Genomic DNA, 26,776 nt, shown 5'->3' on the forward strand with positions numbered 1-26,776 from the left:
TGTTTGTATATAATCCGAAGGCCTTTGTACCTCCAGACTTCATAAAGACAGATGAAGATGAAAAGAAAGGAGGGCCCCTTAGTTACTCTGCAAACATGAATTGAGTGTGGTTCTCCTCTCTAGAAGCTTTTTTAGAAGCTTTTTGAGAAACACATATCATTTTAATTAGAAAATGTAGATATGCTGTTTCTTATTACTTTTATTGCTGTCTGTCTCATTCTTGTCATCCTTGCCTTACAGTATGGGCGGTCAGACAGTTACCGCGTGGCCACCACGCAGGACAAAGATTCCAAGTCCTCTCCTGACAAGAAGAAGAAGGGCGGGAAAGATCTTGAGGACTTGAAGAAAGAAGTACCGCTGGTATGGATTATGGATTCCCAACCGTCTAACTGACAAATATATAGTTACAGTCTAATATGATGCTCAGTACCTACACTTGAATTATTTTAGCAATACAGACACTCCTGTGATGAGCATTTTCTTTCCTACTTTCCAGACTGAACACAAGATGTCTGTGGAAGAAGTTTGCCGGAAATTTCAGACAGACATTGTTCAGGTAAGTGCATCGTACATGTTACCCCCCCCCCCCCCCCCCCCCCAACACAATTTTTTTAGTGATACTGCATCTTATCTGCCACGAGGGGGCAGTGTGCACCTGCAAAATCTGCTCTAGACAGGACTTTTAGCAGAAGGAGTTTGGGTTTGGGTGGTAGTAGCCTAGTGGGTAAGACACTTGCCTGTGCACCAGGAAACCCAGGTTCAAATCCCACTTACTACCATTGTGTCCCTGAGCAAGACACTTAACCTTAAGTTGCTCCAGGGAGACTGTCCCTTTAACTACTGATTGTAAGTCGCTCTGGATAAGGGTGTCTGATAAATGTTGTAAAAAATGTAAATGAGTAAACTTATGATGATGAAACATTCACAGGTGGAAATATTAAACATTTTTACCCATTTTATCAAAATGAGATCTTAAATGCAATCCTCACAGAAACAGATGCTTTAGAAATAGGAACTGTTTCCATGATTTTATTTAGTTTTTATCTTAGCTCAACCATTTTTTAGCTTAGCATATTCCTAATACATTAATACTGTTTATTTGTCTTTGATTTCTTGCTCATTTGGTTAGGTTAAAATATGTTGACTATTTTATCTATTTAACATGTGCACTCTGCAATAACACATGCGGCACTGTTATTTAATGCAAAATGAAATCCTCTTTCCTCTTCTCAGGGCTTGACTAATGCGAAGGCTGCAGAGTTCCTGGCCCGCGATGGGCCCAACGCTCTCACCCCTCCCCCCACCACCCCAGAGTGGGTCAAGTTCTGTAGGCAGCTGTTTGGTGGCTTCTCCATCCTGCTGTGGATCGGAGCCATCCTCTGCTTCCTGGCTTATGCCATCCAGGCTGCCACAGAGGATGACCCTGCAGGGGACAATGTGAGTCTGACGATCACAGACACACACTCTTTGCACAAATACAATCATTCTGGGATGAGCCAATTGTCTGCTGTGCCCATGAACTGACAGTTGTAATTCATTCTCTCCTCTTTCTCTATACAGTTGTATCTAGGTATCGTGCTCTCTGCTGTCGTCATCATCACTGGCTGCTTCTCCTACTTCCAGGAAGCTAAGAGCTCAAAGATCATGGAGTCCTTCAAGAACATGGTTCCCCAGGTCAGCAGAATACTCAGTTTCTCTTGGTGTCTGTAGGTGTATGTGTAAGTTGCCTGTGTGTAACACCGTGTAACCATCTACAGCAAGCCTTGGTGATCCGTGAGGGGGAGAAGATGCAGATCAACGCTGAGGAGGTGGTGGCAGGAGATCTGGTGGAGGTGAAGGGTGGAGACAGGATCCCTGCTGACCTGAGAATCATTTCTGCTCATGGCTGCAAGGTAACAAATACACACACATGCACACATAAGCACTAATTTGCATAAACGCAATCAAACACAAACATTTAGGCTCATCTGCTCATATATTACATGTAAATATTACACAGATTATTTTCTTCATCTTTCAATAATATAAATAATATTATTATTTTGGAGTCGCAGAACGAAATTCTTATCATTTTAAGTTAATGAAATTAGGAAAACATTTGTCTAAATTGGTAACATAACAACTTTTGAATATTTGACTTGAGTTTCGGACTGGGCTGCATATGCCAACAGAACCAGCCACTAACCCCACGTCCTGCTGTTTAACAGGTGGACAACTCCTCTCTGACTGGTGAATCAGAGCCCCAGAGCCGATCACCTGACTGTACCCATGACAACCCTCTGGAGACTCGCAATGTTGTCTTCTTCTCCACCAACTGTGTGGAAGGTAACCTAGGAAACAGCCAAACTGCCACTTTGGCCGTGTGTGCTGTGACTAACACCCCTCTCCGTCCAGTCGACTTCTGCCTCTTTTCATTATGTCCATTCCTTCCTCATCTCTATAGTAAATTCTGACGAACATTCACATTTCTGACGAAGATAAAGGTTTCCTGTCTCTCTCCAAATTTAAGGTACAGCACGAGGCATTGTCATCTGCACTGGAGATCGCACAGTCATGGGCCGCATCGCAACCCTCACCTCTGGCCTGGAGACTGGCAAGACCCCCATCGCCAAAGAAATCGAACACTTCATCCACATCATCACCGGTGTGGCTGTCTTCCTGGGCGTGACCTTCTTCATCCTGGCTGTCATCTTGGGCTACTCCTGGCTGGAAGCCGTCATCTTCCTTATCGGCATCATTGTCGCCAATGTACCTGAGGGTCTGCTGGCCACTGTCACCGTGAGTGACCGATACTGTAAATCTGCTTTGATAGGGTAGTAGTAACCAAGAGGGTAAAACACTCGACTATGAACCAGAAGACAACAAAGTTACAGGTTCAAACCCCACTTACTACCATTGTGTCCCTGAGTAAGACACTTAACCCTGAGTTGGACCTGGGGGGCTGTCCCTGTCACATTAATGCCATAAATATAAAATGTAAATATAATATTTCAGGTGTCATTTCATTCAGATTTCTGCCCACTTACATAATTTGTGGTCATTTATTCATTCTCTTTTTCTTCTTCTCTACTTTTCTCAGGTGTGTCTGACCCTCACAGCCAAGCGGATGGCCCGTAAGAACTGCCTGGTGAAGAACCTGGAGGCTGTGGAGACCCTGGGCTCTACCTCCACCATCTGCTCCGACAAAACTGGCACCCTAACCCAGAATCGCATGACTGTGGCCCACATGTGGTTCGATAACCAGATTCATGAGGCTGACACAACGGAGGACCAGTCTGGTATGTGCAGTACATATTTCATTACAGTTTTCAGGAGTTTATTCATTAATTTAGTCTTTTATTTGTTAACAGTTGCAATTCTAGTCAACAGTTGATATCTACAGGTTATAAAACATTACATTATATAACACCTTTCTTTCATTCTTTCTTTCTTTTTCTTTCTTTTTTCTATCTTTCTACATATCTATCTTTCTTAATTTTTTCTTAAATAAGTTGGTAAATGTCCTTGCACTCTTTATAATTTCATTAAAGACATTTTACATTGAGGATAACATTCAGTGTAGTGAAGTTGTTGAGAGGGTAGAGATTCTTCTACTATCAGTGGGAAAGGAAAAGGACCAATCTTCCCATCCTCAACAGATTAATGGAAAAATAACTATTTAAGATAGATGCAGTTGTAGCACTCTTTCTGCAATAAGGAAGGTCTACCAGCAACTTTCCTTGCAATGTCCGCTGTCCTTCCTTTCCTTTCTCACTTTTACTGCTTCTCCTCCACTCTCTTTATCTAGGTACATCTTTTGATAAGAGCTCCGTGACATGGGCTTCTTTGGCTCGCGTCGCTGCTTTGTGTAACCGTGCCGTCTTTAAGGCGGGTCAGGATTCTCTGCCCATCCTGAAGAGAGACGTGGCTGGAGATGCCTCTGAGTCGGCCCTGCTCAAGTGCATTGAGCTGTCCTGTGGCTCCGTCAAGTTCATGAGGGAGAAGAACAAGAAGGTGGCCGAGATTCCCTTCAACTCCACCAACAAATACCAGGCAAGTGATGCCGGCTAGTTTTCAAGTTAAAAACAACAATGCATTGAAGTAGAGCTAAATCAGGGTATGGAGACTCAGTGGCCTTCAAACATGCCTACCAATATCATGGAAGAGTGTTTACACCACTCTTACTAATCCTGCTGCTACCCTTATGCTACAGATTATGTTGTTGTGTTGTTCATGAAAAGTTAAATATATTTATGAAAACTGAACAGCATAAAAATCATAATGCCTCATTTTTCTCTAGCTGTCTGTTCACGAGACAGAGGACCCCAATGACAACCGCTACCTGCTGGTGATGAAGGGGGCACCAGAGAGGATCTTGGACCGCTGCTCCACCATCATCCTGCAGGGTAAAGAACAGCCCATGGATGAGGAGATGAAGGAGGCCTTCCAGAATGCATACCTGGAGCTGGGAGGGCTTGGAGAACGAGTACTAGGTACAAAGTAGATTGAGAGATATAAAACATCATGGCTAAAATATATTTATATTCTTATTTATTTCTCATTCATTCTTAATATTTCTCTTTTTTTCTCAACAGGATTCTGCCATGTTCTTCTTCCTGAGGATCAGTGTCCCAAGGGCTTTGCTTTTGACACAGATGATGTCAACTTCCAGACAGACAATCTTTGCTTTGTGGGACTGATGTCCATGATTGACCCCCCTCGTGCTGCTGTACCTGACGCTGTGGGCAAGTGCCGATCTGCTGGTATAAAAGTCATCATGGTGACTGGCGACCACCCCATCACAGCTAAAGCTATTGCCAAGGGAGTGGGTATCATTTCTGAGGGCAATGAGACAGTGGAGGACATCGCGGCCCGGCTCAACATCCCTGTCAGCCAGGTTAACCCACGGTAAACTATGCATGCCTGGAAACAAACACAAATCAATACATGTCACGGTTAATGTCATAACTACATGTACAGTTATATCCAAACAATGATACCAAAGATTTATTAAACAACCACTTATCACAATTTAACAGCAGACCAAATGTTCTGGTTTTCTTTAATATTTCCATTTGTTTTTTATTTTTTATTTTTATTTTTTATTTTTACATTCCCTTAACACTCATTTAAGATGTTTAGGCACTAAAAACAAATACATTTCCTTTTATTCTTAAAAATTAAGTGTGTACATTTAATTGAGTAAATAGTAATCTGTTGGTAATTCAGACCTATCAAACACAGAGAGAGTGAGACAGGTCAACCAGGACATTGACATGTTGTGCATGGTGTGTAATGAAATTTACTTGTGTCTGCACTTCCCAGGGATGCCAAAGCTTGTGTGATCCACGGTACAGACCTGAAGGACCTCTCTCAAGATCAGATTGATGAGATTCTGAGGAACCACACAGAGATCGTGTTTGCCAGGACATCTCCACAGCAGAAGCTCATTATTGTAGAAGGCTGCCAGAGACAGGTGACCGTCCCCTGCAGAACAGATTGTCCATTGACCTTGGTTAACTCCAACATAACACATATTATAAATGGTACAACCGTCTCTGCCAGGAGATAATGCATCTTGCATCTTCACCTGGATGGACCTTCATTCTCTCCTGTGACAACAGCAACCAGTTCCCTGAAGATAATCCTTCCTTGAACCTTGAATGCTGCTTCCTTCTCACCACTTTCTTCTCGTCTACTGCCTCTTCCCAGGGTGCCATAGTGGCTGTGACAGGAGATGGTGTCAACGACTCACCTGCTCTGAAGAAGGCTGACATTGGTGTAGCCATGGGGATTGCTGGTTCTGATGTGTCCAAACAGGCTGCTGACATGATCCTGCTGGATGACAACTTTGCTTCCATTGTCACTGGAGTGGAAGAAGGTGAGTAAAAGAGGAAAAGGTAAAGAATGAAGCACATGGATATTCATGATAGAAGAATGAGTTACAAACTCTTTTTTTTTTGCCTCCAGGCCGCCTAATCTTCGACAACCTGAAGAAGTCCATTGCTTACACCCTGACCAGCAACATCCCTGAGATCACCCCCTTCCTGCTGTTCATCATTGTCAACATCCCACTGCCCCTGGGTACCATCACCATCCTGTGCATCGATCTGGGCACAGACATGGTGAGAAGTGTGCACACACACACTTGCACACACCCAATCTCACACTCATTAGCACTTTTACTGCACATTCACGCTTCGATCTCTCTCACTCTCTCACACTTATTCTTTCTCCTTCTATAGGTGCCAGCTATCTCCCTGGCCTACGAGGCTGCTGAGAGTGACATCATGAAGCGCCAGCCCAGGAACCCCCTGAGGGACAAACTGGTGAACGAGAGGCTGATCAGCATTGCCTATGGGCAGATTGGTGAGATTCTCAGTGGCATTGAGTTCAATACAAGTTATAGTACAAGTCATTGAGCTTTGATCCAACATAGAAAGTAATGGGAGCAACTGACATGTACTTTACTGTTCCACTACTTGTGAAGAAATGTAGTCACCCCTCCCATTTTGTTTCTGTTTCTTCCCACTCTTCAGGAATGATCCAGGCTCTGGGAGGGTTCTTCGCCTACTTTGTCATCTTGGCTGAAAATGGCTTCCTCCCATCCTTGCTGGTCGGTATTCGCCTGAATTGGGATGACCGCACTGTTAATGACCTGGAGGACAGCTATGGCCAGCAGTGGGTGGGTACTACAGCTTTGGTAGATTCTGTCTGCCCAGATAATGAGTTTTGTTTCCATGATGGAGAACAGTGTTCTTCATTTCCAAAAGAAATGCCAGTAAAAGCTCATAGTGATTCATTCATTATGGTATATATTAGTCAGCATATCACAGTCTTATGTTCCTTTTCTCTCTCTCCATTTTTTGTTTGCTGCTTGTCTCCCTTAGACCTATGAACAAAGGAAGATTGTGGAGTTCACATGTCACACAGCTTTCTTTGTCAGTATTGTGGTGGTGCAGTGGGCAGATGTCATTATATGCAAGACCAGACGCAACTCAGTCTTCCAACAGGGCATGAAGTGAGTTTCTGGGAAGGAGCATTTGAAATTCATGTTATTTAGATAGATTTTTGCTAAAATTGTATGCATGTTTGTTCAAACCCAGTTCAAGCTTGAAAATCATATATGTTTTAAAAAAACTATTAATGACTTAATTGGTCATTAAAACATTATAAAATTATAACAAGTAACCATCACTGGCCTTTCCTTTTCTCCTCTTTAAAGGAACAAAATCTTGATTTTTGGGCTGTTTGAGGAAACTGCCCTTGCTGCCTTCCTGTCCTACTGCCCTGGCATGGATGTGGCTCTCAGGATGTACCCACTCAAGTTAGTGATGCACCTGATCTTCCCTAACAGGCTTCTGTCTTTATACTGTATATTCTTCACCAGTCGCTGTCCATGCACAGAGCACTAAATAGAATGTCTCGTTTCAGGCCGAGTTGGTGGTTCTGCGCGTTCCCGTACAGTTTCCTGATCTTTGTGTACGACGAGATCCGAAAACTCCTCCTGCGCCGAAACCCTGGAGGTATATTATACCCCGCTGCTTGCACATTGCTGTCATTTTACACTTACACATATATAATACATTATGTTTATATGCCGCAAGTAATACTAAAAGGACGTAAACCTTTCCTTGTGTCTGCAGGTTGGGTGGAAAAGGAGACATACTACTGATCCAAGAATTCTTATTTACTTATGCCCCTATATCACCCATTTTTTTCTCCCTCCTTGCTCCATTCCACTAACAAATGCCCCATCTCTCCTCCCTACATTTATAAGAAAAGAACATCTTTTCCAGATAGTATCACGACTGCCCGAAAGAATAAACAACTTTTGACATCATCACCCTCTCCTCTCCCCTCTTTGCATGTGTCTTCACATTGCTGTGTATGTAAATCTATATATCTACCAATGGCAGCTGCAAATTGTTTATATGTAGAACTGAAGGAGCTTTTCACGCAAACGGATTGTGTATACTCGATAAAAAAAGGGCCATCACCCCCCCTCCATCCCTCTTCGTAACTGCCTTCACACCCATCTCTATGGCTTTACAGCATAACCCCCCCCCCCTCTCTCTCCTTCCCTTTATCACTCGCTTGTCTCCTGATCACAGATTTACAGATCCAGAGTCACAGCAAGACACCCATTCACTTATTTCTCAAAAAAATTCTTGTGTTTGGGGAGGAGACCAAATTTGTAATCGCTCCTTCTCTTTTCATGCTTCCATGCCTGCTCTGTGCATTCCACTTCTTTAGTCACGGTGATGTTTTTATTAGTACAGGGTTGGGGGACCACAATGATTTTATCTGTCAACCTTTTTTTTTAATGGAGGGGAGCATTTGAGAACTTTTTGCAATGTTCAGACATAACAAAGCACATCAGCTGTCTCACTGGCCTTCGCCTTTCCCTCTCTCCATCTGTCTGTCTCTCACATTCTCTCCTCCCAGCCACTCAATCCCAATTTGTCTCTGTTTGTGTGCACTGTGTGAACCATTGTCCTTGTTATAACTGCAAATAGCCCCAGTTGAACGTTAAAAAAATGGTGTGTTCTAAGACTATATTCAACTCCACTCCAATTTTAACAAATGGAACATATTAAAAAAAAAAAACAGATCAATCAGAAAAAAAGGTGAAATGTCATAAGGATATCTTGTTCATTTTGTTTGGTTTCCCTCCTTTGTTGCCGGGTTTTCCAGAAAGCCTGTGTAAAATAAAAGTAATACGATGACACTGCTGTTAGCCATGCTGGTGGTGGAGGAAGACCCACATGCCAGGAGTCCACAGTGGGCTTTGTGTTAATGTCTGGGGCACTGGGTGTTGTGGGTGGTTGAGAAAAAAAAGGGAGAGACGGAACACAAAGAATAACGACTGCAGAAAATGTATCTTGAAAGCAATGAAACCAACACCAATAAAACATCTAGAACATTTAATACAACATTTGAATGAGTCTGTGTTTTCATTTCAGAGTGTGGTCATTATCATATAATATTCAAACCATTAAAAACTGGTTGTAACTTATGATGTAAAAACTTAAAAATGAACCACTGCCCAGAGTAAAAATGTGGAACAAGTGGATTTGTCTTAGCAACACGTCTCCATGACCAATGGCAAAAGAAGTCACCTCGCGATAACATCCCCCCATCCGCAGGGCTGATTTCCTGAACATGAGCTCCTATCATGAGCTCCTGAAAAGAGCCTCCTATCAATATGCTACCCCAGACTGAGTCAGCGCAAAATGGCTGCTTTCACAAGAGATACACATACAAATATTCTCTTCCTCTCACTGTCTCCTCCTCACACTCCAGCTGTGAGTTCTCTGTGGGGACTCACCCCTCCCGTCCCCTCACTGCTGTAATGGAATATCGATCGGTGCCTTTTGCCGCAGTAGGTTTTGCTGCAGGGAGGGGTGATCGTATTCTACAAGGTCATTGTCATAGTAACCTGCAGATAAGGCAGACTTAAATTTATCTGAATTGCAGAGGTCACAAAAACGGCAATGGCAAAGAAATAATATTTTACGTAGTACCTCAACCTCAGGCAATTTACCTTGCCCGCTCATGAATTGATAGTGACAACATTATCAACAACCTGAATGAAGTTAAAAACAAATCTTTATTTGAGCCGTGATAATAAGTAATATTGGATTAAATATTGTCCTTCTTAACACACAGATCTGCCAGAACTGAAAAACACTCATCTTTAATATGACAGAGGAACGTATTGCACTTCCCAGTTTTAGCTAAAAAAAAAAAAAAACAGTAACATAAACTTCCCAAACAATATGACAAAAAAGGAGGACAGAAGGTAAAAGGGGAGACAAAAACTGGTCCAAATGTCAGATCTACTATAAAGCTGCTTGTGAAATAAACTGAATCCATAATAAAATTCCTTTTGACACCCCAAAATTATTTTTTCAATAAATAGGCAATGATGCAGACAGCTACTCAACTAATCAGAAACAATTTTTTGCAGAAAATTTTCTGTATTAAGAAAATAAATGCAAATACAGCTACTAATTTGACACATCAAGTCCAAAGATTTCGTACTGAACTATTTCAGACTTTGAGCTGTAATGTAACGTCAATATACATCATTTTATTTAACTATTCTGATATCGTCATATTGTATATTGACTATTCTGATATTCTGATATTGCTGCATGTTCAGTTAAGTTAAAATATCGCTATAAAATAATAGTACTTTATACAATATTTATTCATCAGCAGTATGCATTGTCTAAATAGTTTGGGGAAGAGGACAACCCCCCCTTGGCAAGAAGAAAGGCATTTGAGGTGCTTAATGTGCTTAGAATAATTGATTTTTCCAGCCATGCATACATGTATGACAATAAAGCCACACCAAGAGCACAGAATAAGTCAATTCTACCCATCAAATGTACAAGTCTGAGAAGAATATACAATGCACAAACATCAGGTAAAGGCTTATCATTCCAATGTCTTTGATTTTGTAGTGGGTATTGGCAATAGAAGCATTCTGGGTAAATGAGAGGCTTCAGTTAAAAAATGTTGAGGTCCTGGTCGACAGATTACACAGGCTCCATTAGGAGCTCCTCCATGTCAGATGACTCTAACTCACGGAAGGCAGCATGGGAGCCGATCACAGCCAGGGTTGCACCTGATAGAGGAAACAAGGAAATTACCATGTATGCAATGAAGATGTAGAAAGAAAGCCGTTGGCAAGGCATGATGCAGCTGAGGCACAGGAAATCATTTTACCCAGAACCCAGAAGACAGCTGTTCCAGCTCCAGCTAGCCAAAACACCGGGAAGGACACTCCTCCGGCCAGACCCAGCTGGTGCCCTTGAGTGAGTTCTCTTCCTGCAGAGAAAGGACAAGCTTGATTAGATTACTCAGCAACATTCTTCCCCTGTCAACTCCATGAGCTGCTTACAAGCTTTCCAGAGACCAATCCATCCCCGCAACCAACATCTGTGCATGCATGAAGAAAATTCTTTACGTACCAAAAACAACAAGCTTTTTCTCTAGAGACTTCAAGTGTATGATGTAGAAGGCACCAGCAAACACAGCCAAGGCAATCAGCAGCATAGGAGAACTGATACTGTCGTACACAAAGGGAGTGAGGTAGAAAGAGTGTGAACTAACTCAGTTTCAATTAGACACAGTAGGTTCCAAAGGAATACAGTCTAAGCAAACATGTTTCAACTGTTACTCAAACCATCTTTTACATCTAGAATCAACTCTAAATTGCAGATAAAGTGTGAGTAATCACAGCTGAAAAATACAGAATGACTATATGAATGTCAGCATGACATTTAATATCTGACACTATGTCAAGTCCCATATATAAATTACACAAGACTGACTGTTCAGCCTGTTGACAGAAGAGCTGAAAACATAGAAATAAAAAAAGCAATAATGATCAGGCCAACCTGAGTCTTTGGGAATATCACTAAATGTATACCATGTAACACTCTAATCTGTTTTATGTTTGCCTATTACATAAAAGCCTCAAAATTAGAACATTGGGGTCGGATGTAAGAAGAAACAAAATGCAAAAAGGTGAGAACATACAGTACAGGCCATAAGTTTGGAGACACCTTCTCATTCAATGTGTTTTCTTTGTTTTTTCATGACCATTTACATTGGTAGATTCTCCCTGAAGGCATCAAAACTATGAATGAACACATGTGGAGTTTTGTACTTAACAAAAAGTCACCAGACCTGAACCCAGTCGAGATGGTTTGGGGTGAGCTGGACTGCAGAGTGAAGGCAAAAGGGCCAACAAGTGCTAAACACCTCTGGGAACTCCTACAAGTCTGTTGGAAAACCATTTCAGGTGACGACCTCTTGAGGCTCATCGAGAGAATGCCAAGAGTGTGCAAAGCAGTAATCAGAGCAAAGGGTGGATATTTTGAAGAAACTAGAATATAAAACATGTTTTCAGTTATTTCACCTTTTTTTGTTAAGTACATAATGTGCCTTCAGTGAGAATCTACCAATATAAATGGTCATGAAAATAAAGAAAAAACATTGAATGAGAAGGAGTGTCCAAACTTTTGTAACTGTACTGTAAATGATTTCTTACATGCAATACAGGATGAGGCCAAGGAAGATGAACGTGTAGTTGCTATGGTAGGTGTCTAGGTTCCGCACCACCCTCTGGCAGAGTTCTCCAAAATTGCGTGGTTTAGAGAATTTGCGTTGATCCACAAATGACGCCCAAGGACGGATAGACTTACGTCGGCGGTCTAGCCACTCCTTTGCAATGTTCCCAGAGAGCCCTTTAGGAAGCCAGAGTCTGGAAGACAAGCAGAACAATGCTGTTAAACAGGTAGTACATCCTGTTGGAACAGCAAGATTATACAACTCACATCCTTATCAATAATTCACATAACCAAAGATAGCAGTTAATCAAACTTTGCAGCGGCAATTGCAGACAAAGTGAATTTTTGTTTTGTTACATATTTTACCAAATTTGGGGGATTTTACCAGATACCTGTGTGCTTTTTTAGAACTCAGAAAAGCCTTGAAAGACCTTATCAGTGACAGTGAAGTAGGAACTAATATCTGAGAAAAAAAAATTGCATCTACCTTCCCATGATGCTGGTTCCAGGCTGATCGGTTCCTAATTCAGCGCCAAATGGATCTCCAGCTTTATCCGCCATGTCTTCCAAACCGATGTGTGCCAAAAAAACTACAAAAAAAAAAGTACATACCACTGAAAGAAAGTCCCTGTTCTAAATAAAAACGACACATACAACGCACAGGACCGATCGCCTTTGTGACAACTTAATAAATAATTACGTTAACGCTATACAAATAAGACAACATTGCATTACAGGCATCAGGTGTCGCACAAACATCTATCATATGAACAACACATTCAGATAAAAAATCGAACATGCGGTTTTAAGACCGCAACATCTTCATGCGAGCGGGGGGGGAGGAATAAAAAAAGGAATGAAAAAAGGAATAAATACCAACGGCGGCGAGGACTGTTTACAGCCGCTTCCTCCTCGATGCAACGTGGAGCAGGAAGCTGAGCCGGAACATCTCACACCCCGTGCGGCTAATACCGCCACCTAGCGTACAGGAGGGAGATGTGGCTGACAGGAAGGACCTGTTTACCCCCAATCATTACATTTACAGTATTTACCAGACGCCCTTATCCAGAGCGACTTACAATAAGTAGTTACAGGGACAGTCCCCCTGGAGCAACTTAGGGACTTGCTCAGGGACACAATGGTAGTAAGTGGGATTTGAACCTGGGTCTTCTGGTTCATAGGCAAGTGTGTTGCGCACTAGTCTACTACCACCGATTGATTTAGTGATCATTAAAAAAAAAAAAAAGTCCAGGAATGGATCAACTTTGGTGCTGTTGTCCTTGCACTTCACTCTTTGGCTTGTGAACCTGACACAGAACCTGAGTCACTAAGACAAGCGGTAAACGTTTATTGTATTGTTGCTCGAATTAAAACTACTTATCGAACCCATCCAGCCCGATCCCCTGGGCGGCTGTCGCGGTGCCTCGCAACAGAGCTGACAACCAATATTTGACAACTGGAATGAATTGCTGGATTTCTAACACAGAAGAGTCGCGGACTCTGATGTAGTATAACATGCTGCCAGTGCGCAGCTCCAGCTTTGTTCCTAAGGACACTTCTTTAGAGGAACTTTTGACTTTTTACCAATTTAATTTAGTAAAGTCGAATTCCCGACAAGTTGGGACGTTCTGTAGAATGGAAAATTGTGAAAAATGAGCTCAATTCAAATGTAATGCTTTCTACAGGATTGGTTTTGGAATTTGGTCCCATTCTGGAAGGCCTTCCTCTTCTTTTTTACCATGGAGGACATGGCATCTGTGATTACCAACAAGATAGTCAAATTTGTACTTGTCTGATTAATTTCCATTTCAAATGACACTTGGCCCTAACAACACATTGGCTCTTCTGGACCATGTTCAATGTGGCTTCTTTTTAGCATGATAGAGCTTTAGATGCCGTCTGCAGATGGCACGGTGAATCATATTTAGAGTCAGTGGTCTCTGGAGTATTACTGGGACCATTTAGTAATGTCATTTACACAATCATGACATTGAGTGATGCAGCATCGAGATATTTCCAGTTTCTCTGAATCTTTTGATGTTATGCACTCTACATGATGAGACTTGCAAAGCCTTTGCAATTTCACACTGAGGAACATTGTTTTTAGGCACAGTCATTTTATGCACTCTTTGACAGATTGGCCAGACCTAATATTAATAAATTTAATTTAATTCAGTTGCTAGATGTTCTCTTCACTGAATCTTTCTTGCTTTTCCAGCCATTAGTTGCTAACATATTTGTGAAATGAGCTCATTTAGTGTACAATTTCCCATTTTGAACATTATCTGTGTTTTATTGTGAATATTGAATAATGTGATTTGAAAGATTATTAATGTGATTAAATATTATTATTTTTACAAAATAATAATATGTAGATTTTAATTTTGTTACTAAAAAATCTAAACCATGACAAAGGGATTGTGGATTGATTGTGCAAAACAATTATCATAAAAAGCACAGCATTTAGAAAATGAGTTTGCTGATGATCGTATATTAGAAGGAAAGAATTGAAATTTTCCCAAAAGAACAACAGAAATTCAGTCATAAAGTAGCAGACCATATAAAATAACAGACCAGGTTTGAAGAGCTCTCTGTTTAGAGGAGTCAGAACTTCCTCTGCCTTTAAGTTTCTTTATAAGAAACTCTGCGCATGGAGTTTCAAGTAACTGGTTTCCATGGTTGAGCAGATGCATGGACGTTTCACATCACCAAGTGCATTGCCAAGCATGGGGTGAAGTGGTGTAAAGCACACTGCCACTGGATCCTAGAGCAATGGAAAGTTGTTCTGTGGAGTGACGTATCAGGTTTCTCTGTCTGGCAGTCTGATGTTCAGGTCTGGGAAAACATAACCTGCATGACCGGGATTGGTCAGAGGGATAATAATGTAGGGGCTTTTCCAGTTGGTGTTGGGCTAGTGAATTACCTAAAATTCACCTAATAATAACATTGTGAGGATGGGTTATTTCCCCTTAACCTCCTGTCAATATGTTACCTGCTTTCTCCATCAGTCATTTCCCAGACGTCCTGACTCAGCACAAAATGGCTGCTTTCCTGCTGTTAAGACACATATGCTCTTCCTCTCACTGTTTTCTCCTCACACTCCTCACACTGTGGAGCCCTTCCCCCTTCCCCTCACCCCTCCCCTCTGTGTTTCCAACACTCTGCTGTAATGGAATATCGATCGGCAGCTTTTGCTGCAGCAGGCTCTGGTGCAGGGAGGGGTGATGCCTTCTACAAGGTCATTGCCATGGTAACCTGCAGATAGAATTGCTGAGGTGCAGGGGTCACAAAATGCACTTCCAGGGAAAGAGGAAGTGTCCTGTTTTCATAGTGACCTTCCCATTCATTAGTTGGAAATATTGGGCAATAAAAAGGGACAAAATTATCAAAAAAGTGATCAACAAATCTATATTCCAGCACTGATTATAAATACTGTTGGGTATGTGATTGTCACAATGACAATCACTTCACTTGTATTTCTCATTTATTAATAAAAAACCACAATGAAGCAATAAAACAAAGACCAATCTAAATCACAGATAGAATCCCTGTAAAATACATTTCAGTACTATTTCATACACAATGCAGAACCCTATTCAATTCACAGGTAAGAACATCTGACTTAATATGTAACCTATAACATTTTTAGAAATATCAAAGTAAAACACTTCAGGCATTTTTCAAACATTTCAGACTTTGAGCAAAATTATTAGTATTTTGGGCTCATTGTTTTCTCTTACAGTGAAAATGAAGTGATCATCATTGTGATACACAGAACAGCACACAGTGACACAATGAAATGTGTCCTCTGCTTTTAACCATCACTCTTAGTGAGCAGTGTGTGGGGGTGGTGTATTGCTCAGTGGCACCTCGGTGGATCAGGATTCGATTATGATTATGAGGCCGCTTCCTTAACCACTAGGCCACCACTGCCCCTAACAAATCTAGTATCAACCCAGAATGATAATGTTGCTTGCCAGATGTATAGGACATCAGTATGCAATGCAAAGTCCTATACATATGCACATCCGAGATGTGCCATTCACACAGTACCTTCTACAATGCTGTAGAAGGTACTGGTTTTGATTGGTTTGGTCAGATTTACAATCAAAGAGGTAAAAAAATAAATAAGTGAACTGGCAGTCAATTAAAGTTCCATAAAATGTCTTACCCACAGTCACTATATTTACAGCATTTATCAGATTACATTTACATTTACAGCATTTATCAGACGCCCTTATCCAGAGCGACTTACAACTAGTAGTTACAGGGACAGTCCCCCTGGAGCAACTTAGGGTTAAGGGTCTTGCTCAGGAACACAATGGTAGTAAGTGGGATTTGAACCTGGGTCTTCTGGTTCATAGGCGAGTGTGTTACCCACTAGGCTACTACCACCCAACTTGTCCAATTCATTTTAAGGTTTTATTGTTTATTGTTGGCACCACCATTTCTTGCAGATCGTTTAATCTCTCAAATGCCTACAAGAGAATTGAGATCGTTTAACCAATTCCTTTTACATATTCCTATATGTGAAAAAAACTTGTTAAAAAACTACGGGGCAGGGTTATTAGGTGCCACCATCAAAGAAGAACCTTCCCATTTCAAAGCGTCATCTGGCCAGGACTACGAACATAAAAAAGACGGTCAAACATGATTTATGTAATATTATTTTTAGCAGGTCACATCCCGAGCCGTATGTTGCCATTTCAATATATTCACCTGAACTGCCGCAGTATGCTTTTATACATCGAATGAAACGTGACATTACATAATACATCCACGTGACGTGCTGTTTATATTAACTTTGTTGCCAAGTGCGTTTATTTTAAGCGACTATTTAGTTTGCTATCCACAAGCAATTCCAGTCGACATCATTTTAAGGAACATTGTGTGAGTTAAATGAGACTTTGATTGTTTGAACATTAATTTTGGATAAAGAATCTGGCTTGTTTTTCAGACAGGATTGTCTCATGTTTTCGAGGATCTGGCAACCACGTGTGTCCGTTCTCCGGGCGTGTTTTCAGGCGACGTCGAGCAGAGTCAGCGGACAAACATTAGTGGACAGTCGATTGTTTTGAAGCTGCAAAAAATATTTACAATAAAATATCCAGTCCCCTCTGTTATCCTCGTTACCATTGCGGGTGCTGAAGGCTCAGTTTGGAACGGCTAACCGGTCAAGTATACGAGGTAAACATCTGAGAATTGTGCTGGATTTTGGCAGCCATATTGCCAAATTCCGTCCTTCCGAGTTGCAACATTTTTTTACAGATACTTGCGCATTTCATGAAAACAATTGTGTCCCGTTTTCTGGATTTTATGCTTGTTGACGTGCTGCTCTTTTTGTAGGTTGGTGCTCGGTTTGCAATGGCTAAATACAGTCGTTCGGGGGATTTTTACTGGGAAGAGACCGAGTGTTTGACCTACTACGAGATGCTGTCCCTTCACGAGCTCTTCGCGGTCGTCGGGTCTCAGCTGACCGCGACAGACGTCGAGGTCTTGTCGTTTCTCCTGGACGAGACCTACTCGGGGAGGCACCCGTTGGACCCCGACGGGTGGACCGAGGCGTCGGCGGACTACGGTGGTCCGCCGGAGGCCGCTGAGCCCCCGAGCCCGCTGCTCGTTCGGGCCTGGCGGCGGTCGCAACCGCGCGGCTCGCCGTGTCCCGTCGCGGCTCGACACCGACCCAAAAGCGGCGTCGAGCTGCTGCTGGCGCTGGAGCGGCGCGGCTACCTGGGCGACAGCAACCTGCGGCCGCTTTTACAGCTTTTACGGGTTCTTACGCGCCACGACCTCCTTCCCTTCGTCTCCCACAAAAAGAGGAGGACAGGTGAGCACCAGGAGGGTGGAGCGCATCCCCTGCTCCATCCGCACATCACTAACTCCATGTGCGTCTGTTGGCACGCCTCGTTCCGCAGTTTCCCCTCAGCGTTCCTACGATGACCTGTCGGGCATGGGGGGCCGCGGAAATGTCAGGGCTGCTGAGGAGAGAGGGACCAAACAAGAGACGGTTCCGTCGTCTGACTGCACATCTCAGAACCCGAGCTCAGGTGAGACATTTACATTTACAGCGTTTACCAGAGCGACTTACAATCAGTAGTTACAGGGACAGTCCCCCTGGAGACACTCAGGGTTCAGTGTCTTGCTCAGGGACACAATGGTAGTAAGTGGGGTTTGAACCTGAGTCTTTTGGTTCATAGGCGAGTGTGTACAATTCCCTACCATTAGAACGAAAGTTGATTACGTGTACCTACTTCCTGAACATGCTCCTTTAGCTCTAGAGTCCTCTCGGGTTTTCAGAAGGTTGGTCTGTGTTTCGCCAGCAGATGTTGACCAGCCTGGGTCAGCAGCTGGCTCGACACGGCGGAGGAGGGGCAAGGCTCGTCCCCGTAACAGGAAGAAGGCGGTGATCACGCCTCTGCCGCCAGCACCACAACCTGCTCAGAACAAAGTGACCTGTGGTAAGAGCCCCCCTCCTGTCCAGTTCTACTTTCTCCACCACTTCCTTTCCCCCAGTCCACCTCATCCCTAACCCTAGTCATTGTACATTACAGCTGATCCATATAGCTTGTCTGTTTGGGTTTTTTTTTAGTTTTTTTGTTTTACCCACATTTTACCCCACCCCCTCTGAATTTATGCTGTTCCCAGTAGCTCCATTTCATATTCCTTCTAATCACATGCCTGATATGGCATGTGGAAGGAAATCCAATTGAAATATGAGCTTCCTTGCTTACCTTGGCCCGACTAGTGAGGGCCAGTGTGTGTTCTCCTTATCTCCATTTCAACTTCTGTCACCTCTCTCACAATTATATTTCCATACATTTTGCGCAAGTCCTGCCAAACATCCACTGTCTTATTTCTGGTCATCAATGCATGTTTTTTGTCATGAAAGTTTTTCACATCAAAAAATCTGGTGGCTAACAGATCATGGCAATTTCCTGAACTTTGCTCTTTCCAAAGAAATACGAAATACGTGCTCAACATGAGAATCAATTCAGCAACTGATTTAGTATGTTATTAGAATCTGCCATAATCTCCAGAATTCTGTAGAATTGACTCAAAGTTGCATCAGTGTGAAGGGTTATGCTTCCTAAAACACACACACAGGTCTTGTTCAGAAAATCAAAGGTGTTACCGCGTAAGGGCACAACACTGATCTCTCACATCTTGACATTGAGATTATTTGTAGAAAGCTTTTGAAACCTATTTGGCAGTGCAAAATGTAAATAACCTCAAATATCTGATTCACAACTGTGAATTTAGATTCTGTTTGAAATATGAACATTCACATATTTGGAGACAATAACAATGGCAATTAACACCACTCTGTGTTAAAACACTAACAACATACGTCAGGGTTCCTGGCAACTTCTACAATTTTTCATAAATAAAAACACAAAAAAAACAAAGAACAATGGTGATTGCCCGCAAGGTAGTGTATGTGCACTTCCTCTTTACTTTCTCCCTATGAGTTCCAGTTCAATGTTTCTCTGCCCTCCTCTTTTCCATTTTTCCTCCCACCATTGTTATAGGGATTACTCTCGCACCACCTCTCTGTCCCTTTGTCAGTATGTTTATTAATCTGTGCTAATTGAATGTGGTTATGCATTTGAATTAGCAATGTCTTGTAATCTAAATGTTGATTACTTAAATTGTTATTTTTAATACTTTTGAACACTGAACAGCCAAAAAGGAACGGGAGATTTTTTGTTTAGTAACTTGACACTATCTCAAAGAAAACTGTGAAGACTCATGTCCAGTGATCTGCAATCTCACTGAGCAAAGCAAAAATTGTAATAATTAAAGCATTCTTGTTCCTGTTCAGACCTAAAGCCCATTTCCAGCATCATAGAACATTTTCTGGCAAGAAACAGACAGTATCCATGTCCAGTTTCCATATTCAGAAATACTGGACTGGTCAATGCTATGGCCAATCAGATACCAGTTCTGCTACTGACTCTGCCACGACTCAAGAAACTGACTCAGCCATGCCAGAATGTGTTGTGCTTCTGCCCAAGCTCACCTAATTCATTATGCCACACCCAAGCCTTACTCCACTCTTCTGAACATGTCCCTTTATTAAGCAGTGTGTCCTGCAGTGTTCTGTCTGACGTTTTGAACCATGAACATGCTCTCTTGACTCCGAATTTAATCCCAGCAGGTTTGCTCAAGATTGTGTAGGAAACTCAGCAGTGTTGGATAGAGAGAGAGTCCTCTCCAAAAAAAGAACGAAAAAAGCGCCTCTCTGACCAGTCACACGCACTTTGATAGTGTGTGGGTGCGTGTGTGCTCGCTCACTCATGTGCAGTCTCACGTCAGGCCACAGCCATGCTAAAGGTAAAGAAAATCAGCTGCCCTTTCAGTGCTCAGAGGGCAGCTCATGCAATGTGTTCAAATGCCTGTGTCCTGTTTTAACTGTCCTTCTGAAACCTGACCCATCTAAGTAATTTACTTATCTACAATGTGGGAAAGGGTCCTAATGTCTTTTAAGATGAATAGAAAACTCTCCATGCTTGATAGAATGGACTCCGAGTCTTTGGTATATGTTCCTCAGAACTCTTTGGAAGGCCATGATGTTCACAATGTTAATGTTCTACAAAGGAGAATCACATTATTCTTCTAAAGTTACACATAAACAAAAATGATATATTTTTGTCCATTTAAAGCAAGAACAAAATTATGATCAAATGGGTTAAGTTCCCTCCATCCAATCATTTTGTAATGAGTGACTTGATATCGGTCAACTAAGCATCTCTGGAACCTTTGTGATCAGTTCTGAGGAAATGGCCCAACTGTGCTCATAAATGAGAGTTTAGCCTACAGTCCCCTGTTTGTTAGTTTATTCTATGATTCAATTTATCCAGTGCTCTCGTTAAATTATGCTATACTGAAAAATGACATGAATGTAGGCATTCATAATCAAGTATGGCATTTAATTTATATGGCTCTCCATTGACAGCATCCTGAGTTCTCTTATGTGAGCATAAATAAATATTTGACAGTGTTCTCTAATGATTCTCTGCCTCAGCACATTCTTGTCAGGACTGTCATTTCTATACAGTAGTGAGGAGCGGTTCCTAGGTGCTTTACAGCAGGTGTTTTCCATTTCTTGATCCTATAGTACATCAAGCCAGACCTCCATTCCATGCTACATTCAAATTTAAAGATACTGTAAAGATACTATTTGCTGGGTTTAGCCTAATGGTGACTAATCTGCGAATTATATTGGGAAACACCAGTGTTCCAGAAAGTGTTTTTCTACAATCTGTCACCACAGTTTGATCTTGGTTTTCTACCCACCTAAGAGTTAAACTAATATTTTAAGATTATTACTTGTTTTTAATTGAGCAAAAATATCTTAATGTCATTCTCTTCTATGCAAAGATTAGGACTTTTCGGTTTTGGACCTTTGTAACCCTTGGTCTAAATTACTCGCTACTATATGGAATGGCAGCCCTAGACCACTTTTACATTGGATTACCTGCCTTCTAATTATGACAGAGGCACAGTGTACAGTATATGAAGTAACATTGCCTGTTTTGTGCTTAACCAAAGTCAGACCATGGAAAAAAAAAAGTTCAACCAAATTGTGCTCTTCTCTCTTTTTCCTCTTTCTCTCCTTTTCTCTATGTTCACAGTTTGAAAAAAAAAAAAAAAAAAAAAGACCGGCTTGTTTGTCAGGGACAGTAACAAGTTGGTCATCCTTTCACAAAAAGAGGGAGAGAATGAACATTTAAAAATGAGAAAGAGACACAAAGCTGTATGTTCCACAAGCTGATTTTCCTCCTCTCCAAGTGCTCATTCTCTCATTCTCCCTCTTGGTCTGTTGTTCAGCAGAAAAATGGATCGATAAAGAGTTGAAGCTCTTCCGCACCATGTGACTCCTCTTAAACGGTACACTGTCTTAACCTGGGCTCAAGAGAAGTGGAAAAACAAACAAGCTCGCTTCTAATGTCAGTGGGAGCATTTTGAAAACAGATGTGATGTGCCCGTGTTCTGTCAGAAGATGCAATGTGTCTGATGAAATGTGCAACTCAACGGAAGTGCGCCAAAAATGATCTGTGGTGGCAGTGCTCCTGGCACACAGTACATTAACACAAGCTTCTGCAAACGCTGTAAATGAACAGGTTGTGTTGCTTTTGAATAATCATTGCACAGTTTAGCTCAAATTCTTCAAGAACATTTGCAATGTTTGTAAAGTAACAGCTGCAACAATAACCATATTTATTTTTAACTGCAAATTCAAAACTCAAATTGTCTAAGCCTAAGAATCTTTATCATTAAACCTGAAGAACATATTGTTTTTTTTCCCCCAATTTCGGGCAGTTAATGAATGCTCTCTGCCATATTTAGTGGTTTTCTCTGTTTAGAAGTCTTTCTGCCACCTGAATGTAACTGTCAATTGTGATTTTGTTTGAAAGAAAAAAAAAATTATCAACCACCTCGTTGTTTTCAGTTTGTTGTGTCCTAACTAAGAGTGAGTTTTAAATGGTGAAAAGTTGGTTTAAAAAAAAAAAAACTTAATAAAAACATTTGAATACATTAAAGAATGTAATGCTTAGGGTTAAAAATGTTTACAGCAATGTTCCCAGGAATCAGAGTAGGTCAGTAGATTTTGAAGCCTCAGTGAAACCTACCATACCTGTAATCTCATGAGGTTAAAATGACATTTTCGTTTGGAGGAATTAATAGAAGTCTTAATTCAGCTAACTGATTTCATGTGGGCAGGGTTTATATTCACCCCCAAGTCCAGGACTTACCTATATAACGTTGCCCACAGTGACAAGGTTTTATTCGAGAGTACTTGAAAATGTGTTCTACTTGCTCTGTGCCATCTGCCACTCTACCCAGTCCCTGTGGTGTCTATTGGCTTTTTACTCTACATCCTAGAACCTCAGTAGACTAGTTGGTTAAAGAGATGAGATTGAAATCTGCACACTATAGACATCAGTGGACTGAGTGAAGTGGCTCAGCTCTTATCGTTAGCGTTGTAGGATTCAAGTTCTGTCTTTCACGCTCTCCCACATGATGATATTCTCTCTTTTCTCCTCTGTTTTTCACTCTCACCTGTGGTCCTCAAACCTGGCAAGTATTCTGGACCGTGGGTTGGGACTGAGCAGGGATCATTTTTGTTCCAAAAGGGTTGGGGGGTCTGTGGTAGGGGTGGATTTATGTTTCAGCTGAAGATCGATGGGTCCAGTTCCGCCTTGACCCCGACCTCTGAGATAAACACATGACAGGAAGTGACATCGAACCTGTTGCCCAGTATGTATGCTCCAATGGTATCCTGCTCTCACTGTGCTCTGTGATGCTGTTGCATGACCTCAGTTTCTGTTCCTATTGGGAAGAAAACTCAGAACCTCTGCACTGATTGTTCTGTATGGACTGAAAAATAAAATCCACGTCTTTTGCAGTCCTGTAAATCTACATGGCAACATCCCCCAACCAAACGTGCTTTGACGTCAGACCTGTGTGTGGGAGGAAGGCCGTACTAAAAGCTGGTATCTGCAGTATGGTTCCCAAATTGTTCTTGCTTGCGTCCAAAGTTCTCCATTACAGTCAAGCCCCTATACAATCTCAGAATTCAGAATAGCTGTCTTTCTTTAGGGCAAATGACCACTAAGACCATGTTTTGTTTGTCCAGCTTTAGTGATCCAACATATGATTTCTGCAGACAGGTCTGGATGAGGTAGAATGGAACTTTTTTGTGGAACTGCTGCGTCAAAAGACCTTGACCGTGCTGATCTAATGTAATGGCTCATTCACCTCCAAAACATAATAGAAACAGTTATTTATAAAGACACAAAAGCTGGTCCTTAAAGGAAAGACTGTACTGAGCCATACGATGTGGCACCAAACTGTTTATACTGAACTGACCTCGGCCATGCAAGCCAGTTTCTCCAAACAGTAGAGGGCCATCAGCATAAACTTTTATTTCCTGGATAGAAAAATGGTGATTGCTAATCTATTAATATCGAGGTTTTCTTTTCATTCGGAATGTGATCTGATGTAAACCACAGCTTTGTGCCTGAGCAGAAAATGTTGACTTTATCTTGTTCTGTTAGCACTGATTGTGTTCCTGCCATCTCAAATTAAGCCAATTTCTCTCTTCTTTTTTCCCCCTCTTCCTCCCTATCCCTGGTTGACACCCTTCCCTCTTCACCTCTCTTCCTTCCTGGACATATCAAAAAAAAATGTCTCTGTTTTTCCATCCCACCCCTCCTTCGCTTCGTTTTCCTTTGACTTACCTGATTCTTCTGTCTATGACTTGCCTCGCCCATCACTCTCTCTCCCTCATCTCCTCTCATTTTGTGCACCGTCCCCTCATTCACTGCTCCCTCACCCTGGGTCCATTCCTTCTCTCAGATGTCCAGCTGCGTGTGCGGGCGGAGTACATGGAGCACGATTCGGTGCTACGTAACAGCATCGCTTCCGACAAGCAGCAGCCCTTGGAGCGACAATTTGAGCTGCTGAACCGGGCCAGCCAGCTGCTGCGCGCCCGCGACCTGGGCTCCATTGTCTGCGACATCAAGTTCTCCGAGCTGGCCAACCTGGACGCCTTCTGGGCCGACTACCTGAGCGGCGCCCTGCTGGAGGCCCTGAAGGGCGTCTTCATCACCGACTCCCTGAAGAGGGCGGCGGGGCAGGAGGCGGTCCGGCTGCTGGTCAGCGTGGACCAGGACGACTACGAGAGAGGGAGGAAGCTGCTAGTTGACAGCCAGAGCTCAGCTCACTGCAGCACAGGAGGGTAGGTCCGTAGATGCAATGTGTGAGGCGCAATTCTGAGATTACTTTTGAAATGCTTTTTATTGTGAGCATGTGGCTCTGACATCATCAACTGTCTTGTTTTTTCTGTAGGTATTGAAAATGGACATCTCAAGTAGAAGCATTTGAAGAATACTGGATAAAAAAAGGAACCTTTGATTTATTAATATTGTTTTGTTAATAATAATTGTATTATTCCCATTTAAGGTGACTCGCAATAACCATATTTAAGAATGGTGTGCAAATAGTTTCACAACTTCTGGGACACTTGTGGTTTGTGGAGAGAAGGGACCGAGCTGTGCTAAAACATCACCTACTCAGGTTTCTGTAGAACAGTTCCTGTGCCAAGCTGATGCAGTCACTTCACCGATTAGACAAAGGACGATGCACGTTCATTTCCCTGCCCTGTGACTGGAGGACGTCCAGTCTTTATTGCATAAGAAATGAGAGAACGGGCCTGGACAAGTCATGCAGATGCACTCCACTAGACTTCTGGCTGACTGTTTCCTGAGAAGGATGTACCAAAATGCCCGAAACTAGCAACCAGGGATAATCAAGTCCGAATAAAGTTCCTTCTTGTCATTTGTGAAGGGTCCAGAGGAAATTGTGTCTTACAACTCTCATGTATCTGGACCAGCTCCTGAACATCTTTGTGGACCATGAGGATTTGGAGAAGATTTCATTCATTCATTCATTCATTCATTCACAATTAGATCTTTTTGTTGACCTGTTCCCTTTGTAGAACTCAGATAGGTGGTGCTGGTTAATGTGGTTTCTGTGCCTTTTGTTGCAATTAAATAAAAAAAATTGCAGTCTGAGACCCGTGGGTTACCTGATCGTAATGTCAAGGGGGAAAAGGAGATATTATTCATTTGTAAATTCAGCTTTAGTGAACTTTGTTAATGGGCATAGTCATAGTAAATTTGCTTTGTCCTGTAGTATAATTTAATATGCTAATTCAAACATTTGTTTCAAATAAAACATCACTCTACTACCTATGTCCCTTTTTTTTTTTTTTTTACTGTAGTAAATTAAGTACATTGCAAAAGACCAGCTACAGGACTGGAGTTGTATCCAGTAGAGCTTTGCTTTCAGCTCACAGCTGCCCTCTGCTGGTGTCAGGTGGGCTCTCACATCCACGCAGGTAGCAAGGAGACGTTACGTGATTGCTGTAACTTTAGTCTTTGTTCTTTCAAGCACCAGAATTTGCAATGATGCATCACACTCTATATGGTAGGGTGGTAGAAGCCTTGTGGGTAACACACTCACCTACGGACCAGAAGACCCCAAAGTCACAGGTTCAAACCCCACGTTGAGTCCCTGAGCAATGGAAATGGGAGTTGAACTGGTACTTTTCATGTCCATTTTTCAGACTGTTTCAGCCCTCACTGTGTGCTCAGTGGTGTAAAATTATTCCTTGTCATCTCGGATCAGCACACGTTATTTGCAATTATTTTCAAAAACATGACTGAATAAAGCTGAATAAATCCACGAAGCTTCGCCAGGGTGGACAGAGCACGTTCAAAAACTGCGGTGAAGTTATGAATTATGAGTGGATTTTAATTAATCAAATAATGACTGTGAAATATAATAAAAGTATTAGCCTTAAGGCTTTTTTTCAAACTATGGGAGTAATTAGATATTTATAAGTCAAATAATTGGAATTGTGGATAACAGAAGTTAATTATGCAAGAAATGTATGCTGTGAAAATAATGTGATCCTTGAAGATTCAGACGTTCGTTGTGACAGTAACTGTTGGCCTGCAGGTGGCACCATTTTGGTGTATTTTAACATCCCCAACACAGACGACATCGGTGTAGTATTCCTGACTTGGGCGTCCTGCCCTGTTCTCCATGTGGGAATGACAGGTTTCTGAATGAATATCAGCATTTGCCGAATGCATCTAAGCTTTTTAATAAAGGCGTGTGAAACGATGAAGAAGATCACT

The 26,776-nt window shown here is 42.0% G+C and overlaps 3 protein-coding genes across 6 annotated transcripts in view; 2 read left to right on the top strand and 1 right to left on the bottom strand.

Moving 5' to 3' along the window:
• The window catches only part of atp1a3b (ATPase Na+/K+ transporting subunit alpha 3b), a 32,143-nt gene extending 23,226 nt beyond the window's left edge, over nucleotides 1–8,917 (top strand). For 2 of the 3 annotated variants that reach the window (XM_028979473.1, XM_028979475.1), the window contains 21 exons: nucleotides 241–360; nucleotides 497–556; nucleotides 1,234–1,437; nucleotides 1,561–1,674; nucleotides 1,758–1,892; nucleotides 2,208–2,325; nucleotides 2,510–2,778; nucleotides 3,080–3,278; nucleotides 3,492–3,494; nucleotides 3,788–4,032; nucleotides 4,280–4,472; nucleotides 4,575–4,887; nucleotides 5,305–5,455; nucleotides 5,692–5,860; nucleotides 5,950–6,104; nucleotides 6,225–6,348; nucleotides 6,519–6,664; nucleotides 6,870–7,000; nucleotides 7,205–7,306; nucleotides 7,414–7,505; nucleotides 7,626–8,917. In XM_028979473.1, coding sequence (XP_028835306.1) covers nucleotides 241–360; nucleotides 497–556; nucleotides 1,234–1,437; nucleotides 1,561–1,674; nucleotides 1,758–1,892; nucleotides 2,208–2,325; nucleotides 2,510–2,778; nucleotides 3,080–3,278; nucleotides 3,492–3,494; nucleotides 3,788–4,032; nucleotides 4,280–4,472; nucleotides 4,575–4,887; nucleotides 5,305–5,455; nucleotides 5,692–5,860; nucleotides 5,950–6,104; nucleotides 6,225–6,348; nucleotides 6,519–6,664; nucleotides 6,870–7,000; nucleotides 7,205–7,306; nucleotides 7,414–7,505; nucleotides 7,626–7,654 — 3,072 coding nt within the window. In that variant the 3' untranslated portion in view covers nucleotides 7,655–8,917. The remainder of the gene's footprint in view (nucleotides 1–240; nucleotides 361–496; nucleotides 557–1,233; nucleotides 1,438–1,560; nucleotides 1,675–1,757; nucleotides 1,893–2,207; nucleotides 2,326–2,509; nucleotides 2,779–3,079; nucleotides 3,279–3,491; nucleotides 3,495–3,787; nucleotides 4,033–4,279; nucleotides 4,473–4,574; nucleotides 4,888–5,304; nucleotides 5,456–5,691; nucleotides 5,861–5,949; nucleotides 6,105–6,224; nucleotides 6,349–6,518; nucleotides 6,665–6,869; nucleotides 7,001–7,204; nucleotides 7,307–7,413; nucleotides 7,506–7,625) is intronic. The other variant, XM_028979474.1, reaches the window with a different exon arrangement.
• Nucleotides 8,918–9,573: 656 nt separating this feature from the next.
• Nucleotides 9,574–13,014, bottom strand: rabac1 (Rab acceptor 1 (prenylated)). Its single transcript, XM_028979476.1, has 6 exons — nucleotides 12,942–13,014; nucleotides 12,553–12,655; nucleotides 12,047–12,259; nucleotides 10,962–11,059; nucleotides 10,717–10,818; nucleotides 9,574–10,615 (listed from the first exon to the last, which is right to left on the bottom strand). Exons 2-6 carry the CDS (start codon nucleotides 12,624–12,626, stop codon nucleotides 10,527–10,529), a joined length of 576 nt encoding a protein of 191 aa, XP_028835309.1. The 5' UTR covers nucleotides 12,627–12,655; nucleotides 12,942–13,014; the 3' UTR covers nucleotides 9,574–10,526.
• A 4,017-nt stretch (nucleotides 13,015–17,031) lies between these two features.
• On the top strand, nucleotides 17,032–25,821 carry dedd1 (death effector domain-containing 1). 2 transcript variants are annotated; one of them, XM_028981556.1, is made up of 6 exons: nucleotides 17,032–17,252; nucleotides 17,412–17,892; nucleotides 17,981–18,112; nucleotides 18,386–18,523; nucleotides 24,429–24,810; nucleotides 24,921–25,821. In XM_028981556.1, the coding sequence occupies exons 2-6, from the start codon at nucleotides 17,430–17,432 to the stop codon at nucleotides 24,925–24,927; spliced, it is 1,122 nt and encodes a 373-aa protein (XP_028837389.1). In that variant the 5' UTR covers nucleotides 17,032–17,252; nucleotides 17,412–17,429; the 3' UTR covers nucleotides 24,928–25,821. The 2 variants fall into 2 exon arrangements, with proteins under 2 accessions (XP_028837389.1, XP_028837390.1); XM_028981557.1 differs by having other exon boundaries at nucleotides 17,041–17,252; nucleotides 18,389–18,523.
• The last annotated feature ends 955 nt before the right edge of the window (nucleotides 25,822–26,776 follow it).

This window comes from Denticeps clupeoides, chromosome 5 (genome assembly GCF_900700375.1).
Source record: "Denticeps clupeoides chromosome 5, fDenClu1.1, whole genome shotgun sequence".
Classification (NCBI taxonomy): Eukaryota; Metazoa; Chordata; class Actinopteri; order Clupeiformes; family Denticipitidae; genus Denticeps; species Denticeps clupeoides.